Here is a 16,676-nt window from a genome sequence, read left to right as displayed (position 1 = left end):
ATTCAAGTGTTAAACCATCTTAACAGGGTGCGGTGGCTCATGAGGTTCTCACTTCGTTGAGAACAGCTGCTGTGACAACTTTCTTTCCTTCAAAAATCTTAAGTCTCTAATATTTCTATAACCTAGTGGGTATCACAAATCAAAATAAAGTCTATTTGTATCATCCTTGTATTATCATGTTAAACAAGAGAAGAAATATTAGTAAAATGTATACTTGATTCAAAGTCTCATTGTGATTAAAGATCTTCACAAGTTTCCTGATATAGACCCAAGCTGACTAAAATCTGTTTTTCCAAATGTTTTCCTAAACCTGTGATCCTTAACCATTTCAATTAATTGGCAATAAAACGACTGAAACAATAAATTAGAGAAATATAAAAAAAGAGAAGCCAGTTTAGCATATAACTCTAATGTGGAAGACTATATCAGGAATATATTTTTTTCCTTAAATTTTAATTCTATGATATTGGTAGTTCCTTCATTAGTCAAGAATTGGTTATCAACTTTATGAATTTTTTTCTGTATACTTTCATTGCCAATAATTAATAATTAAAGAATATCAATATGAGTTAGTTAACACTAATTCTACATGAATGAAACACTCATTGATATATCTCCTCTGTTTTTTACTATAAATCTATATTGTCATTCAAAGGAAAACATAACTCTCACACCAGTGTCCAGGATCAAATATGATATTATCCATTCTTCAAAGGCCCACTTCAAAAACCTCCCTTAAGTCTCAATCTAAAACTCTTTCTTTTAAGTGTCAAAAGCATTTTATTTTAACCTCATTGGTAGAACTCATCACTCCTTCCTTGTCTGATATCTTTTGTGTACCACTTTTCTGTGTCCTAATAAGCATCTTAAAAACAACGATTAGATCATGGGTAATTGGTTTTGGTTTTCCACCCTAAATAATACCTAAACAATGCCTTCCTATCTAAACTATACCTAAATACCTTTCTTTTCACAGAGAAGATACTGAAAAATATTGAGTGGATAAAGTGAGAGCCAAGGGAATGCCTTTCCCTTTGAATTTGCCTGAATAAATAATAAACATTTAAATTATTTGTGATCATTGGCTTTAATGTGGCATGTTTTCACAAGTTATACCTGTCCCAATTTCATGATTTTATGTCAAAAAAAAATTTTTTTTTTTAATGTCAAAATTTTTTAAGAAGAAGTACACGGCTGGGCGTGGTGACTCATGCTTCTAATTCCAGCACATTGGGAAGCCAAGGAGGCTGGATCACCTGAGGTCAGGAGCTCGAGACCAGCCTGGCCAACATGATGAAAACCCACCTCTACTAAAAATACAAAAATTAGCTGGCATGGTAGCATGCACCTGTAATCTCAGCTACTCAGGAGGCTGAGGCAGGTGAACCTATTGAACCCGGGAGGCGGAGGTTGGGGCGAGCCGAGATTGCATCATTGCACTCCAGCCTGGGCAACAAAGTGAGACTCCATCTCAAAGAAAAAAAAAAAAAAGAAAAAGAAAATACACAAGCAAATCCTGCTATAGGAGCTTATAAATGCAAAACTGAGAAGAAGAAACAAAGAGAATGTGTATTTCATTCCATATTGGAAGGAATTTGTAAGGCTGTATAAAACTAGAAAGCTCATTTATTACTGCAACTTGAGGGTGATCAACAATTACAGAATGGTAATCCATGATATGTATTTTTTGTGCAGTAAAAATCCAGAATATGTGCTGCATAAATGCCTTTGTGTATGTCTGGCACAGTATCATTTAGTGTGTGATTGGATGAATGTAGGTTTCTGTCCTGACTTCTGAGTCCTTTTTTTTTATGGCGGTTACAAGGACAACAATATTTTAGTAACTTTTTTCAACTCAGTGGGAAGTGAAGGCACTTACCATATGGCTGTTACCATACCCCACCTTCTGGATACCTGATGAGAGATTTGATGTCAAGCTGACCAACTGAGACTAGTCAACACGGCAGATTTGAGAATTGAGATGAGTGGCTCATAGAAGAGCATCTTATCCCAATTTTCTCCTGCTTGTAAGCTTGAAAGTGTTCACCAATCAGTATAAGGAAGAAAAAAATAAAAAGAAGTACAAGTCAAGAAAACACTAATTCAAAAAATAGGCAAATTGCTATGTCTACGCGATGCTATAGGCCAGTGGTTGGAAAACTTTTTCTGTAAAGGGCCAAATGATAAATATTTTAGATGCTATTGGGCATAGGATTTCCATGGCAGCTATTCATCTCTGCCATTGTAATGTAAAAGCAGCCATGGAAGATACGTAAATGAATTAACACTCCCATGTTTGAATAAAATTTATGAACACTAAAATTTGAATTTCATATAATGTGCATGTGTCATTTATTCTTCTTTTGATTATTTTAACCACTTAAAAATTTAAAAATCATTCTTAGCTCCCAGGGCCGCACAATAACAGGCACTGGACTTGCTGTGGTCTGTGGGGCATAGGTGCTGATCCTTGCTATAGAGGCTAGTCTTATACATGGCTATAAGGTGCGGGACCAGTCCTTTCATTTGCCTTGGTCCATTATTAACTTCATTTTTGTTATTATTAACTTAATTATATATTATTTATTAGTATAGCTTCAAGAGAGCATATGCCATTACTATCAAGATTAGAGAGAAAGATAGAAAGCTTTGCATTAAAATGAATAGGCAGTGATTTTGAAAAATATAAATATGGATTATTTGGCTAGGGAAACTAAAACAACATTTTGTTCTCTTTCCTGTTCTTTCTTGAATTAAAATTATCACTATTCTGTTGTAATTAATGACTTTAGATATAATTATAAAATTATAAAAATAATAGATCACATCATCACAAAATAATTTCCACAGAGAAATTAAAATGTAAGAACATCTGGTTACATACCACCAGGTTTCCAATGACCATGACCATCATGTAAACAATAAGGCACATAGCTTGACCAGCAACCTCCATACAGTCCCACATGGTCTCTATCCACTCTCCACACAGCACGCGGAACACAATCAGGAAGGAGTGGAAGAAGTCGTTCATGTGCCACCGTGGGAGTGTACAGTCATCATTGATCTTGCAGACACATTCTTTGTAGCTCTTACCAAAGAGCTGCATGCCGACCACAGCAAAAATGAAGACGATGATGGCCAACACTAAGGTAAGGTTACCTAGAGCCCCTACCGAGTTACCAATGATCTTAATCAGCATGTTCAATGTTGGCCAGGATTTTGCCAACTTGAAGACTCGGAGCTAAAAGCAAATATAAAGTTTAATATTAATCATTATGAAAATTTTTTCAATGTTTCCAATCTTGATTTTTGTTCAAAGTTTAAAGCTGACTTTAAGTCCTATAATATTGTCATTATTATCTGGCTAAAATAAACTATTCTTACTTTTCATTTTCATCTATTTTCAATATTTCTGTTAGTTTGTTCTACTTGCCCCAAAAAATGACAACAGATATTATGAAGAAAGTATGTACTTTTAGTTCAGGATTGCTATGGAAATCTCTTATAATTTGTGATATTATTTCTTTTAGAATTGATAATTTATCCTTAATTCTATTTTCTAATACTTTTATACATTTTTTCATGCTTACATTTAGATAAAATCTAGCATATTAGAGAAATGTGCTTTAAAAAGTCTCTATTTGTTTTTATATTGTTAAGATCAGACAACAATTGTTTGAGGGATAACAATTTGATCTTTACCAAATTCATAAAGTTATGAACATATAATCATTGAAATTCTGTAAGCCATAAGCTTCTTACTGTGAAATAAATTATTGTACTATATGAATATAATAGAAAATATTTATATTATATTAGTGTGTACTTCAAATTAGAATTGAGCATGTCCTCAAAAATTGTAAAAATATTCAAGTGGTTTTAGTTCTTTAAGTGCATTTGTCAATGAATGGATTTTATTTTACTTGATATCAAGATATAATCTTGCCTTTTGATTCAAATTCCAAAAAGTTTTAAGTAATAATGCAAAACCAAATAAATATCCCTTTATTATAGAATATAATGGCAACCTTAGTTTATGTTTACCAGTCTGAATGATCGCAGAACTGACAGTCCTTCCACATCTGCTAGAAAGAGCTCCACTAAACTTAAAGTCACAATAAGGCTGTCAAAAATATTCCAGCCTACTTGGAAATACTCATATGGATCCATGGCAATCAGTTTTAATACCATTTCAGCTGCAAAGATTCCAGTAAAGACCTAAGTGAGAAATATAATGTTTTTCTGTTAATATTAGAAAATAGTAAATCAACACAATGATAATAATCACTGTTTGCTTAGCATTTACTGTGTTCCAGACAGTTTGCTAAATACTTTATAAATGGATATTCTTATCAACTTAGTCCTATAAACTAGGTATCACTCTTCCCTGGCACCCATATAAGTATCAAAAGGTTGAAGCTCTAACTGTCCTGTCAGTGCTCATCATTTTTACGGAGCGTTTTAGAATAGCATATTAAAATTTCAGCAAAGTAAAACATTTGGTAATTGACACAGTCACTGTTTTCAAAGAATTTATGTGGGTCAAAAAGTTGTTCTGGAAGAAGATAAAAAGAAAACATAAATTGATACTGAAATTTTGAGCCAGAAAAAAAAAAAATTCTGATCTGACTACTGTTAGAGTAATAAAGAACATGTTGACTCACTCTTTAAAGATTTATCAGCAGATGAGAAAAAAGTATTTAATTGACAATATGGCAGCTAAAGTAAGACTTCTAAAGCTTTGACACAAAAGTGCATTGCAAAATATCATTAATTCATGATACTGGTATCAAAGGACTCACTTAAAAAGGCAACACCGAAATGAATCCTTTGGGTACACTTTGACTCAAGGAATCTGATCAAAGAAGATTCTAAGGGAAATGTTTAGGTCTATAATTGTAGGAGTCAATTTTCAAATAATGCAGGATCAAGACGATTGGCAGGGAGCAGCTGGACTTGAGGTTGTGGTAATAGCTGTGACCAGGTAAATCCTTTCTGAGTTCACAGGGATGTAGTCATCTCAGTGAGAAGGTACTTATTTGCATGATCCAGATCTCCACCAACAATTAGAAACTAGATATTCCTGCCTTTTTCCAAAGATAAATAGAAGGGAAGAAGAATGCCAACTCAGCGAGCACATGGGGAAAAACATTGTAACTGGGAATATTTGTAGACAATTTGGAAGAGAAAGCAGACCCAGAAAAGAACTTCTGGTCTTCAAATATCAATTTGTTTGGGACCACAGCAAAAGCAAAATTATCTTATGTAGACATTGACAAAGATACCCAGAGTTATTCATGGTTTACGAAGAGTCATAAGCTGGGATTCTCTAGCCCTAAAAATGAACTGGTGCGTGCCTCACATCCATAGTCAAAAACTGGCCCTTTGTTTACTATGAGTTAGTGTGACCAACACTGTACATTTTAGAGATCACTCTGGCATCAGTTTTCCTAATTGGATCTTATATCTTCTAGAAGCCTGTTGATCACTTTCTCACCTATCCTTGAGACTTCTATGTCCAGTTCAACCATTTTGGTTTCTCAAAATAGTTGTTTTTAAAGCTTGTTTCATTAAGCTTTTGAAGTTTTGATGATAATGATGTTGATGGTGATGATAGCTTTAATTTATTGTGTATTTACTATATGCGAGGCTAATAAGTAGAAACTAATCCACCTAACAATATGATAAATGAAATATAGTTATAATTATATTATAAATAAAAATTATCATTTTATAGTGAAGTTTTATTTTATAAATGATGAAATTAAATAATATGGAGTTAAAATAGTTGTCCAAGGCCATATCACTCATATAATGCAGAATCAGCATTCAAACACAGGTCTTTGGGACTCTGAGGACCCAAACACTTCACCACTATTATGTCAAAGCAATACATCCACAGGTTTTCTGAAAATATGTGAGATGTGTACTTACAAAAAAGCAGCAATGTAATTAGGAAGGTATAAGAAAGAACCAAAAATGTTAAGTGTTGCTCCCAAGAAATATGCTGGAAGAAAAAATCATTATCAACTCCCAAGATGGTAACCTTTTATAGAAATAGTATTGTTATTTATAGACCTCAACACTACTGCGCAATTATTTTGAAAGACATAACCAGAAATTTGGCTCTACGCATCCATTCATATGGTAACTTCTTGATATGCATAATTATGAGGCTGCAATTTCATCTGACATAAAAAAATATGAAATGACAGTGATGACAACTAAAGAGAGAAACTATGATTATGCAACACACAATAAGAGACTTACCAAATTTCCTATAGCAAGTACATTTTTGAATTCCTCAGTCATTGGGTGATGTTCCATAGCCATAAATAATGTGTTTAAAACTATGCAAATGGTAATTGCAAGATCTACAAAAGGATCCATTACAATAAAATAGATACACTTTTTGAATTTTATCCAATATGGAGAGCAATTCCAGATCAAGAATTTGTGTGCAAATCTGTACCACCAAGGTGGACATTTTTGTCTGGACTCTTCAAGTTCTGGGAGAAAAAAACAGAGAACATGGAGTCAGCCATTTGTATATTTCACTCCTAACCAGATACAAATCAGTGAGGCACTCTAATATTGAAACAGGGTTTGTAGTTTAGATTTTGAAAATTTAACAGTATTGTTTTCAATGAAAGTATAGCCTCTTACGTAAGTCTATTATGACATGTTTGTTGCCTAGATGAAGCATAAGTGAGGGTAAGGAAGTGAAATTAATGACTGCAAGCACATATGTGGGCATCTTTCAGAGAAAAATGCACCTAACATGTGATGGTAAACAGGAGAACTAATGTTTCCTTAACAGAGAAATGTATATTTTCCACCAATATGCATATTTTTCACCTGTGTTTTTAGTCCCATGACAACAATAAGACGAGACTATTCTATCCAGAAAAAACTCTTGCTGTAATAGTTCATGGGTGAAAACAATCCTAGAACCAAGCAACTAGAAATAATTTATGGAGGACTCATGAAATAGACATTTCACACCATTAGCCAGCCCATTTACTTCTCATCATTCATTCAGGGGATGGGTAGACACTTTGTCTGCTCCCATGATGGGAATGTGGGGGTGAAGTGTTAGACCAGGGACCAGGTGGGACCTGGGGCACATTGTCAGGGGAGAGGGTAGAAGCCAGAACAGTTTGTAAAGTTGTCACCCTTTGACTATCTTTGCTTATTAGAAGAGACAAATTTGAGCGAATATGTAATTTGTAAGATTGGATAGGGACAAAATCACATAGCTCTGGGTTAACCTTGTTTTCTGCATCAATTACCATCAAATCACTTGTCTTTGAAAGGTCAGATCACCCAACATCTGTCTTTGTGGTTTTCTTTTTCATTTTTGCAAAGTCATTTTTGCCATGTTATCAATGTGTGTGTTTAAGAGCAAATAACTTTATCAATTTTTAAGCACATAAAACCAATTCCATCAATATCCATTGGTTATCTTTACCATCATTTAAACCTATTTTATGGCCTCTGAATTATTGCTAAGAATTTCACATGTCTATTTAAGGTTGACCAGATTTATGTTAATTTTATTTAAGAATCTGTCCGGTAAAAAGAAGATTATTACATACCTTCCACAGTGTTTGTTAATATGCTTGCTCTACTCATTGCTCTCTGTCTGAGGTTAGGATCATTCAGCATATCCTCTGAAAGGAGATAGGAACTACAACGCCTTTTCTTGTGTATTTGATTGGTTGTGCCCTAAAAAAAGATCAATTAACGTCTTAAGAACAGAATCCTAATAAATTGTAGGTATAAGATAAAATCTTGCTTATATAGCTGTGGTGAGTAATTAAAAGTAGAGCTTAGATTGCTGGGTTCAAATTATGGCTCCGCTACTTACTGGCTGTATATCACAGGAGAGTTACTTAACTGTCTCAGTTTTATTATTGGTAAAATGGGGATAATCATAGTACTTGCTTCATATTCTTGTGAGGATTAAAGGAATTAATATTTAGGAGATAAATAATAAAGCTAGCTGCTTTTTTGTTACATCACTATCATCACCTCTCTACCTTTCTGGGTGTCCAATTTATTCAGATAGTTTTATCATGTGAGAGTCCTACATGAAAACAGTTAAAGTGCTGTAGTGCTGTCTAAAGGGGTAGAATCTCAGTGTTCTCTGATAAATTTCTGGAATTACTTTGTATTGAGGAAACAACATTAATGAAACTACTGTAATGCTTGTCTCTTACTGCCAAGGAAGACCTCATGAACTGAGCAGAGTACATGATGATCAATGACTCAGTTTGAAAAGAACAATTAGTGAAATGGAGAATGCAAGCTACATCTGAAACAGGTGACCACTCTTTCAGCTCTAGAAATTGTTGCCATGCAAAAATATGAATTCATGCATACCAAGTATATTTATTTTTGTGAGAAAATGTCTTATTTGTAAAACTTGAAAATTAATTCAAATTTAAAACACTATGTTGATTCCGTGCAGGCCAGAAATACACACACATACTCACACACACATATATACACAAAAAACTATACAACCCTAGATCATGTTTGTCTGCTTGTGTGTGGTATGTGGTATATATTTTAAATACATATATTTAAATATATAAATATCTATTTCTAGATTTGTAAAGTTGTATAGTTGTATAGGTATAGTCATACATGTATGTGGTATAACAAAACACATACAGTCATAAATATGTGCATGGGTGTATTATACATATATGTGTATGTGAACAGACACACCCATTTGAGAGATCTCTGTAAAAAGTCAACTTTTTGAAAAGTCTTGAAACCATGTTTTCTGTGCTATAGTCTGTGAAATAAGAATTTGTCAGATTAAACAAATTCTTTTCCATGTAGATATGTTTCAGGTATAGAGATGACATTATTTGTTATGCAGTGTTTTCATATAAACCATATATTGTGCCACAATTTTATGTTTATTGTATTATGATTGTATCTTATAAGTATCCACTAATTTCCCTAGTTTTCTAGTTTTCACTTTAGGATTTATTGTGATACTGATTTTTTATGGTTAAAAAACTCTTAAATGAAGAAACTTCATTAAAAAATGTGAAATAATCTCCAAATCTGATATAAATTATATAATATTTTACATACTACACACATAATTGAAAAACAAAATGCAACCAAAGTTAGATTCCACAGAAATTTAACATGCTCATTCAATAAGGAAAAATACCTTGAGAGAAGGGCTTAAGCTGTATCATGCACACAATGAGGTCACATGTTACCTAAAAGCACATGCATTTATTCAAATTGAAATATATGTGTGGCATGGATTTGATGGAACTTTATTCTCATTTAAAATACTACACTGTCTGCAAATATAAATATATAAGCATGTAGCATATGTTTGAAGCTTATTGGGCTAGTCAAAGCCCTTGCTGACATTAGTAATGCAGCATAGCATAGTGAGTGGGCTAAAGAGATATCCTGGAAACTCCAGGAATGAGAAAGAGCTCACTTTCAAGCCTAATCAGACACCTTTCTCTAACCACTCAGTGACTCCTAGACCTTTGGAACTGCTGTAAAATTGTTGTTTTGCTTTTATGTTTGTTTGTATCAATGCTTGCATTTCAGATATTTTGTTTTGATTCACAAACTCCTGATGAAATATTTTTTAAAAAGGAAAACAGTTATGTTTCATTTATGTAGAGGACCTAAGACATAGTCATTCTAAATTTTTTCAAGGTAAGCGTTCTACTGCACATTGGAGAGAGAGCAGAGTGGGTGGCTAAGAGTACAAGCTCTGAAACAGACAGCCTCTGTTTCAACTTCAGAGCTACCGTTTATTACCTAAGTACATTGGGGTAAGTTGCTTTATTTCCCCATGCCTCAATTTTCCCATTTGTAAAGCAGAGATAATAATATGTCATCTCATGGGGTTGTCGTAAATACTAAATACGTGTTTGCTGTTACTAACAACTCAAATAAGATTTCTTGAAATTCCTTGGAATAGGTACATATTAAGCTGTGACCTGAAAAAGATAGCAGTAGCTGGCAAGTAATCCAAATTTCTTCATAGAAATGGGATCTATTATTAACTAATATCAGCATTATCATTGCATTTTCTGTGCTGATATCTATCTATATATTTATCTTTCATAAATTGTTCTCTAAATAGATTATTTATAATCTTCAATTATAAAATTAATAGACAAGTACCTTTTTACAAAAATGGGATTTTATCTTTGAGTTAGATGCCTACAACACATAGAATGAGGATTAAGGTAATGAATCAAAGGTGTGTTTCTATAGAAAAAGTATTGCAAAATGCAGAGCCATTCACAAGACCAGAGAGAAGGCCCTCCAGCAGAGAGACCGACTGATGCAGGAACAAGGGCCCAGCCATGCCTGAGCTATGTAAAACGTCCTTACGCTGTCATCAGAAGTTGCCTTATCTATTATCACCTCTGGCAGAAGCTGTCCATTGGGGAGCATGAGGGCTGAGCGTCCATCAACCAGGGAGACCACACCGTTGCAGTCCACAGCACTGTGCATTTTCCCGTTCACCGGCAGTATTGGTGGGGACCTACTGGCTTGGCTGATGTTACTGCTGCGTCGCTCCTGGGGTCTGTGGGGCACAAACAGTGAGCCCCTTCTGCTCTCATTGTCTCCAAAAATGCTGTGCTCATCATCGGCAAATTCAGTCTCAGATCCTATATCTCTTCCTCGGCCTTTGAAACTAAAAAGACTTGTTCTGCTGCTTCGCCTTGCAGAAAACAAGGAGCCACGAATGCTGAGTGGTGACTGCAGAAAAATTACAAAATAACATGTATTTGCTGAAGCACCTACTAATAGAAGTATACTTCATATAAATACCACTGAACCCACTGGCCTGAGGGCAGGTGGCTCTGTACTGACTTAAAAGAAACACACTTAAAAACAAAGCAATTCAGTGAGAAAAAAAACTTATTCCACTGAAGGGATGAAATGATTTGCAGAACTCATCCTTTCAGGACCAGGTAAATTATTTGTTGCTGTACAGCTCTCTAATATTCTGGTCTAGAGTTACTGCTCCTTTCTTTTAATGCCATTCATTTTGCTGCACAGAATATATCATTTAAAAAAAGAACTTAGTATTGTTACCGGTCATTCACTTTTTTATATATCAATCCCCAAGCTTCACAAAAAACTGGAAATCATGCTGTCTGCTTCTTTGCATTGAAAATCCACCTTACGTACTAAGAGCTCAGTTAGAGTGTATTTAAAAAGACCATTTAACACCAGTTAATTTATAGTCATTAAATATTTTTAAAGTAGTTGCCCAATACGAAAGAGGAGGAAAAATTCATGCTTATATGACTCATGTCCAGGATGCAAAGCCTTTGGAAGGATCTAGTTCAATAGACATTAGTGCTTACTATGTAAAGAACAAAGCGGCAAATATTGTGAACAATGGAAAAAGTATGGCAAGGTCTTTGCCTCAAAACCAGCTTGGACTGCTCCTGTCATATTTATTTTTATTGATATATGTGTCCAAGTTCCGTATCATCGCCTAGGTTCAAGTGAAATTGTGAAGGCAGGGACTCTACCTTTTATTATTGTGTATATCAGGCAGAATCTTGCAGATTCTTAACTAGATTTTTAGTTTACAAAAATGATTTGTGGGGTTGTGTGATGGAAAACAGGGAAGTCCTAAGGAAAATAGAAGCAATGGTTCTTCTTAGGGATTTGTGCAGAATTATAGGCAGGGAGACCTGAGAGATGAAGGTTCCAGTGAAAAGAGAAAGGGAAAGAGAACTTCCACATAAGCAGAATTAACGGACTATGGCATTACATATTAGTAGTTGATGTGGTTGGGGGTGGAGGATATCAAAGGCTTCTCTAAAGTTCCAAATGGGTGAGTGATACTCAGGTAATACTATTAACTATAATGGTTAAGAAAGAAGCAAGGCCAGGCATGGTGGCTCACGCGTGTAATCCCAGCACTTTGGGAGGCCGAGGAGGGCAGATCACGAGGTCAGGAGATTGAGACCATCCTGGCTAACATGGTGAAACCTCCGTCTCTACTAAAAATACAAAAAATTAGCCGGACGTCACCAAACCAACCCACAACAGCCCACCCCAACCACCCCCCAACCCACCCCACCAATCCCAAAGAGTGAGCCTCGACCGAACCCACCAAAAAACAACCCCAAACCACCCCATCCCACACACCACCCCCCAACCAAAATCCCACAACCAACACCACCCACCCCCACCCAATCCCCCAAGAAAATACTAAAACCCACCCAAAACCACCCACAACCCAAGGCACTTTTGGAGGCCGAGGTGGCAGGCACCTGTAGTCCCAGCTACTTGGGAGGCTGAGGTAGGAGAATGGCGTAAACCCGGGAGGCGGAGCTTGCAGTGAGCCGACTGCAGCCTGGGTTACACAGCAAGACTCCGTCTCAAAAAAAAAAAAAAAAAGAAAGAAAGAAAGAAAGAAGCGCAACTAGTCTATAGTGTGAATAGTCTCTTTATTTCTACAATGGTTCTCAGGAATATTTTGTTTCTGAAAATTAGTTTATTAGAAAATATTTTGACAATTCTGAAACTATAAGATCTTTCAAAAATGATCAAACCCAAATGAAAACCTGTGTACATCTTTCCATTAACGCCCAGCGATACTTGGTTTTTACCTAAAATCATACCAATGAAGTCACTCACTATCCTCTCCTGAAGTCTCTTACCCTAAAATAAGACATTTTTCTCTATCATTCTGCCTCTGGTGGTACACATTGAGCAGTTTGGGTGGTACCTGACTGGGGGTAGACAACCTCTTTTCGTGTGTTCGCCTATGCCCTTCAACACCAAGGTGGAAACTTTTTCTTCTGATGTTCTCCTCTGAGTCTGATTTGGACAGTTTCTCAGCATCTCCCTTTTCTTCTCCACTGGAGAGCTTCTTTTGATTCTTTTTCTTTCTTCTGTTTCTTCTTTCTTTAGCACTTTTAGAGCTCAGTTTGGATGTTTCAGAAGAACTCTCTGAGAGGCCCATAATTCTGCTTCTCCTAATACTTGTATATTCAGCTGCTGCCGCTGCGATTGCCTGGTTGGGCCAAGACGTTAACACTTAAATGAGTCATTTCCAAATCCTAGGAAACCCTAGGACAGGACATCTTTCACCTATCAGCATAACAACATGATGCATATAATCATGTCCTTTAAACATGAAATGATCGTTTTCTTTACACAGTGATCAGAATGCTTACAAAGTATATATATATTTTTTGTCTCAGGTTGAAATAAAGCTCTATTGTGTTTTGGAATTAAACTATCACATGTTATTAATTTGCTTACAGTAAAGACAAATTAAATATTATATGTTAATGTTTTACAAGGTAATTTTGGAATGTAAAACTCACATAAACCATGTAATAAGACAGACAATTTGATGATCAGGCAATTAACTCCATATCATCAATAGAATCAGGCACTCTATGGTTTAATAAAGATTGAGTTATCTGAAAAATAAATGAATTATTACAGCACAACATTGTAAGAAAGTGGTAAGGTCAATGAGTATTGGCCTGAATGAAACTTCTGGGGATTCCCTAGGTAGTACCTGGGATAACCCAGTACTATCCTTTTACAAAAATGTTTTGTTTATAAACACTAAAAAAATTCTTGTAAAAACATGGGAAATAAAGATACAAATGAAAAACAGAAAAAAAGTCATCTTACATCCCAGAAATAATTGGTGCAAATATTTCTTCCATTCTTTTTATATGTCTGTATAATTTTAAAACTGAGATTGTATCTGACTACAGAATTTAATCCATCATTATTCTAAAAGATTTTTCCTCATGACATCATAATTTTTAAAAAACACACAGTTCTATGGCACAATAATACTCTGAGACACACAGTTTTCATAATTTTCTTAGTTATTTTCTAATTTTCCAAAATTTAAATGTTTTCTGATTTTTACCATTATTCAAACACTGCACTGAATATTTGTGCATCAGAATTTATCTGCATTACAGATGATGGCCCTCCCCTAATACATTAGATTCCTTGAAGAGATTTAACTAGGTCAAACCTTCAGACAAATGTTAAGACACCTGCAGTATATTTGAAATTATGTTTCTCTTCGTACAAGCCTTCTCAAACATTTACACTGAAGAATCTCTTTGCAGAGAGGATTAAGGAGGAAACTTTCAAGGATCTGTGACAACCTGAAGTAGCCACATCAAAATTATTATTTTCTTAATATCTCCTGTTTTATCTTAAAAATCCTTGTGACATTAACAAAACATGATGCACTGTGGTATTCATACCCCATAGAACAGTACCTGTTAATTTTAACATTAAAATAAGTTTCCTGAAACCACTGTATACAATTGGTGCCCTGGGGAAATCCATTTTGAGTGTGTGTACATATACATATATATATATATATGCATATATAAACACACACACACACACACACACACACACACACACACTCTAAGTCATTGTAGGTAAAAGGTTTAGGAGGAACAGCCTTAGATCACTTTCCATGCAGTGAGATGATTATGGGGAAAGTGTCAATTCTAGCTCCGTCCAAAACTGGTTCCTTTATCCACACCAGAAATGAGGATGCAGTTTATACACAAAAGTTCATTAAAGAAAATCTAGCTGGAGAAGGCCGAACATACACCACAGAGCCTCTGTTGTAACCTTTTGCATTTCTACCTCTGGGAAGAATTTTAAATCAAATAACAGTACCTCAGCTTCTTCTTGCTCTTTTTTAAGTCGGTCTAACATCTGTTGAAATTCTAATTCTTTCTGTTTAGCTTCTTCAATGTTTGCCTGGTTCTGTTCTTCATAAGCCATGGCAACCACAGCCAAGATCAAGTTTATTAGATAAAAGGAGCCCAGGAAAATCACTACGACAAAGAAGATCATGTATGTTTTGCCAGCAGCACGCAGCGTCTAGGGAAAAATGGAAATTGTCATTTGAACAACAGGAAGTTTTTTAGTAAATTATTTCAATTTGACTGGCATGGGCAAATTTGACAGTTTTGTATAATCTCATGTTATCAAAAATATAAAGAGAAATTATATCTTCATGGAAAACAAATATTAAACACATTTTCAGTACAAAGAATATAGCAATGTAATATGCTTGTACTAAAGTCATGTATGATTCTTGATTATTAAGTGTAGTAGTATAAAAATCATGCATTTTTTCCTACAGCCTGAAAATTACTCATAAAATCAAATCCTTTGCTCACTTTCAAATTTTAGGAACAGGTGATATCTATAGTCCCTCTTACTGTTAAAATTCTATCTTTTCTTTCTTTACCATCAAATATTAATAATATCATTGAATGTTAACTCTAGGGAGATAGTCTTCTTTAATTACTTTATTCATCTCATAGGTGTTTCAATTAACTTTTTTTGGTTTTCTTTGCTTTTTAAAATAGATTTGATTTTTCAAAATAGTTTTAGGATTAGAGCAAAATTAAACTGAAGGTACAGAGATTTTTTTTTTTTTTTTTTTTTTTTTTTGGCATAACGTGCAGGTTTGTTAAATGTTATATGTTACATGTGCCATGGTGGGTTGCTGCACCCATTAACCCGTTACCTACATTAGTTATGTCTCCTAATGCTATTCCTCCCCTTACCCCCCAACCCCGACAGGCCCCAGTGTGTGATGATCCTCTCCCTGTGACCATCTGTTATATTACCCAATTCTCACTTATGAGTGAGAACATGCGGTGTTTGGTTTTCTGTTCCTGTTTTAGTTTGCTGAGAATGATGGTTTCTAGCTTCATCCATGTCCCTGCAAAGGACATGAACTTATTCTTTTCTATGGCTGCATAGTATTCCATGGTGTATATGTGCCACATTTTCTTTATCTAGTCTATCTTTGATGGACATTTGGGTTGGTTCCAAGTCTTTGCTATTGTGAATAGTGCCACAATAAACATACGTGTGCATGTGTCTATACAGTAGAATGATATATAATCTTTTGGGTATATACCCAGTAATGGGATTGCTGGGTCAAATGGTATTTCTAGTTCTAGATCCTTGAGGAACTGCCACATTGTCTTCCACAATGGTTGAACTAATTTACACTCCCACCAACAGTTTAAAAGCATTCCTATTTCTCCACATCTTCTCCAGCATCTGTTTTTTCCTGACTTTTTAATGATCACCATTCTAACTGGCATGAGATGGTATCTCATTGTGGTTTTGAATTGCATTTCTCTAATGGCCAATGATGATGAGCTTTTCTTCACATGTTTACTTTAAGTTCTGGGATACATGTGCAGAACATGCAGGTTTGTTACATAGGTATACATGTGCTATAGTGGTTTGCTGCACCTATCAACACATTATCTAGGTTTTAAGACCTGCATACATTAGGTAGTTGTCCTAATGTTCTCCCTCCCCTTGCCTCCCACCCCCCGACAGGCCCTAGTGTGTGTTTTTCCCCTCCCTGTGTCCATGTGTTCAAATTTTTCAACTCCCACTTATGAGTGAAAACAGGCAGTGTTTGGTTTTCTCTTCCTGTTTTAGTTTGCTGAGGATGATGGCTTCCAGCTTCATCCGTGTCCCTGCAAAGGACATGATCTCATTCTTTTTTTATGGCTGCATAGTATTCCATGGTGTATGTGTACCACATTTTCTTTATACAGTTTAACATTGATGGGCATTTGGGTTGAGTCCATCTCTTTGCTATTGCA

At 35.2% G+C, this 16,676-nt stretch overlaps 1 protein-coding gene and 1 long non-coding RNA gene across 3 annotated transcripts in view; one reads left to right on the top strand and one right to left on the bottom strand.

Moving 5' to 3' along the window:
- The window catches only part of LOC126933047 (uncharacterized), a 135,915-nt gene extending 132,842 nt beyond the window's left edge, over window positions 1–3,073 (top strand). For both annotated transcript variants that reach the window (XR_007718402.1, XR_007718401.1), the window contains one exon: window positions 2,990–3,073. This is a non-coding gene — a long non-coding RNA (uncharacterized LOC126933047). The remainder of the gene's footprint in view (window positions 1–2,989) is intronic.
- The window catches only part of SCN9A (sodium voltage-gated channel alpha subunit 9), a 187,827-nt gene that overhangs the window by 73,534 nt on the left and 97,617 nt on the right, over window positions 1–16,676 (bottom strand). The window contains exons 10-16 of the mRNA XM_050752508.1: window positions 14,710–14,916; window positions 12,761–13,048; window positions 10,396–10,767; window positions 7,599–7,728; window positions 6,271–6,509; window positions 4,045–4,218; window positions 2,885–3,241 (exon numbers count right to left, since the gene is read on the bottom strand). Coding sequence (XP_050608465.1) covers window positions 2,885–3,241; window positions 4,045–4,218; window positions 6,271–6,509; window positions 7,599–7,728; window positions 10,396–10,767; window positions 12,761–13,048; window positions 14,710–14,916 — 1,767 coding nt within the window. The remainder of the gene's footprint in view (window positions 1–2,884; window positions 3,242–4,044; window positions 4,219–6,270; window positions 6,510–7,598; window positions 7,729–10,395; window positions 10,768–12,760; window positions 13,049–14,709; window positions 14,917–16,676) is intronic.

This window comes from Macaca thibetana, chromosome 12 (genome assembly GCF_024542745.1).
Source record: "Macaca thibetana thibetana isolate TM-01 chromosome 12, ASM2454274v1, whole genome shotgun sequence".
NCBI lineage: Eukaryota > Metazoa > Chordata > Mammalia > Primates > Cercopithecidae > Macaca > Macaca thibetana.
The sequence above is the reverse complement of the archived record's forward strand: the minus strand, read 5'-3'. Positions and strand labels throughout refer to the sequence as shown.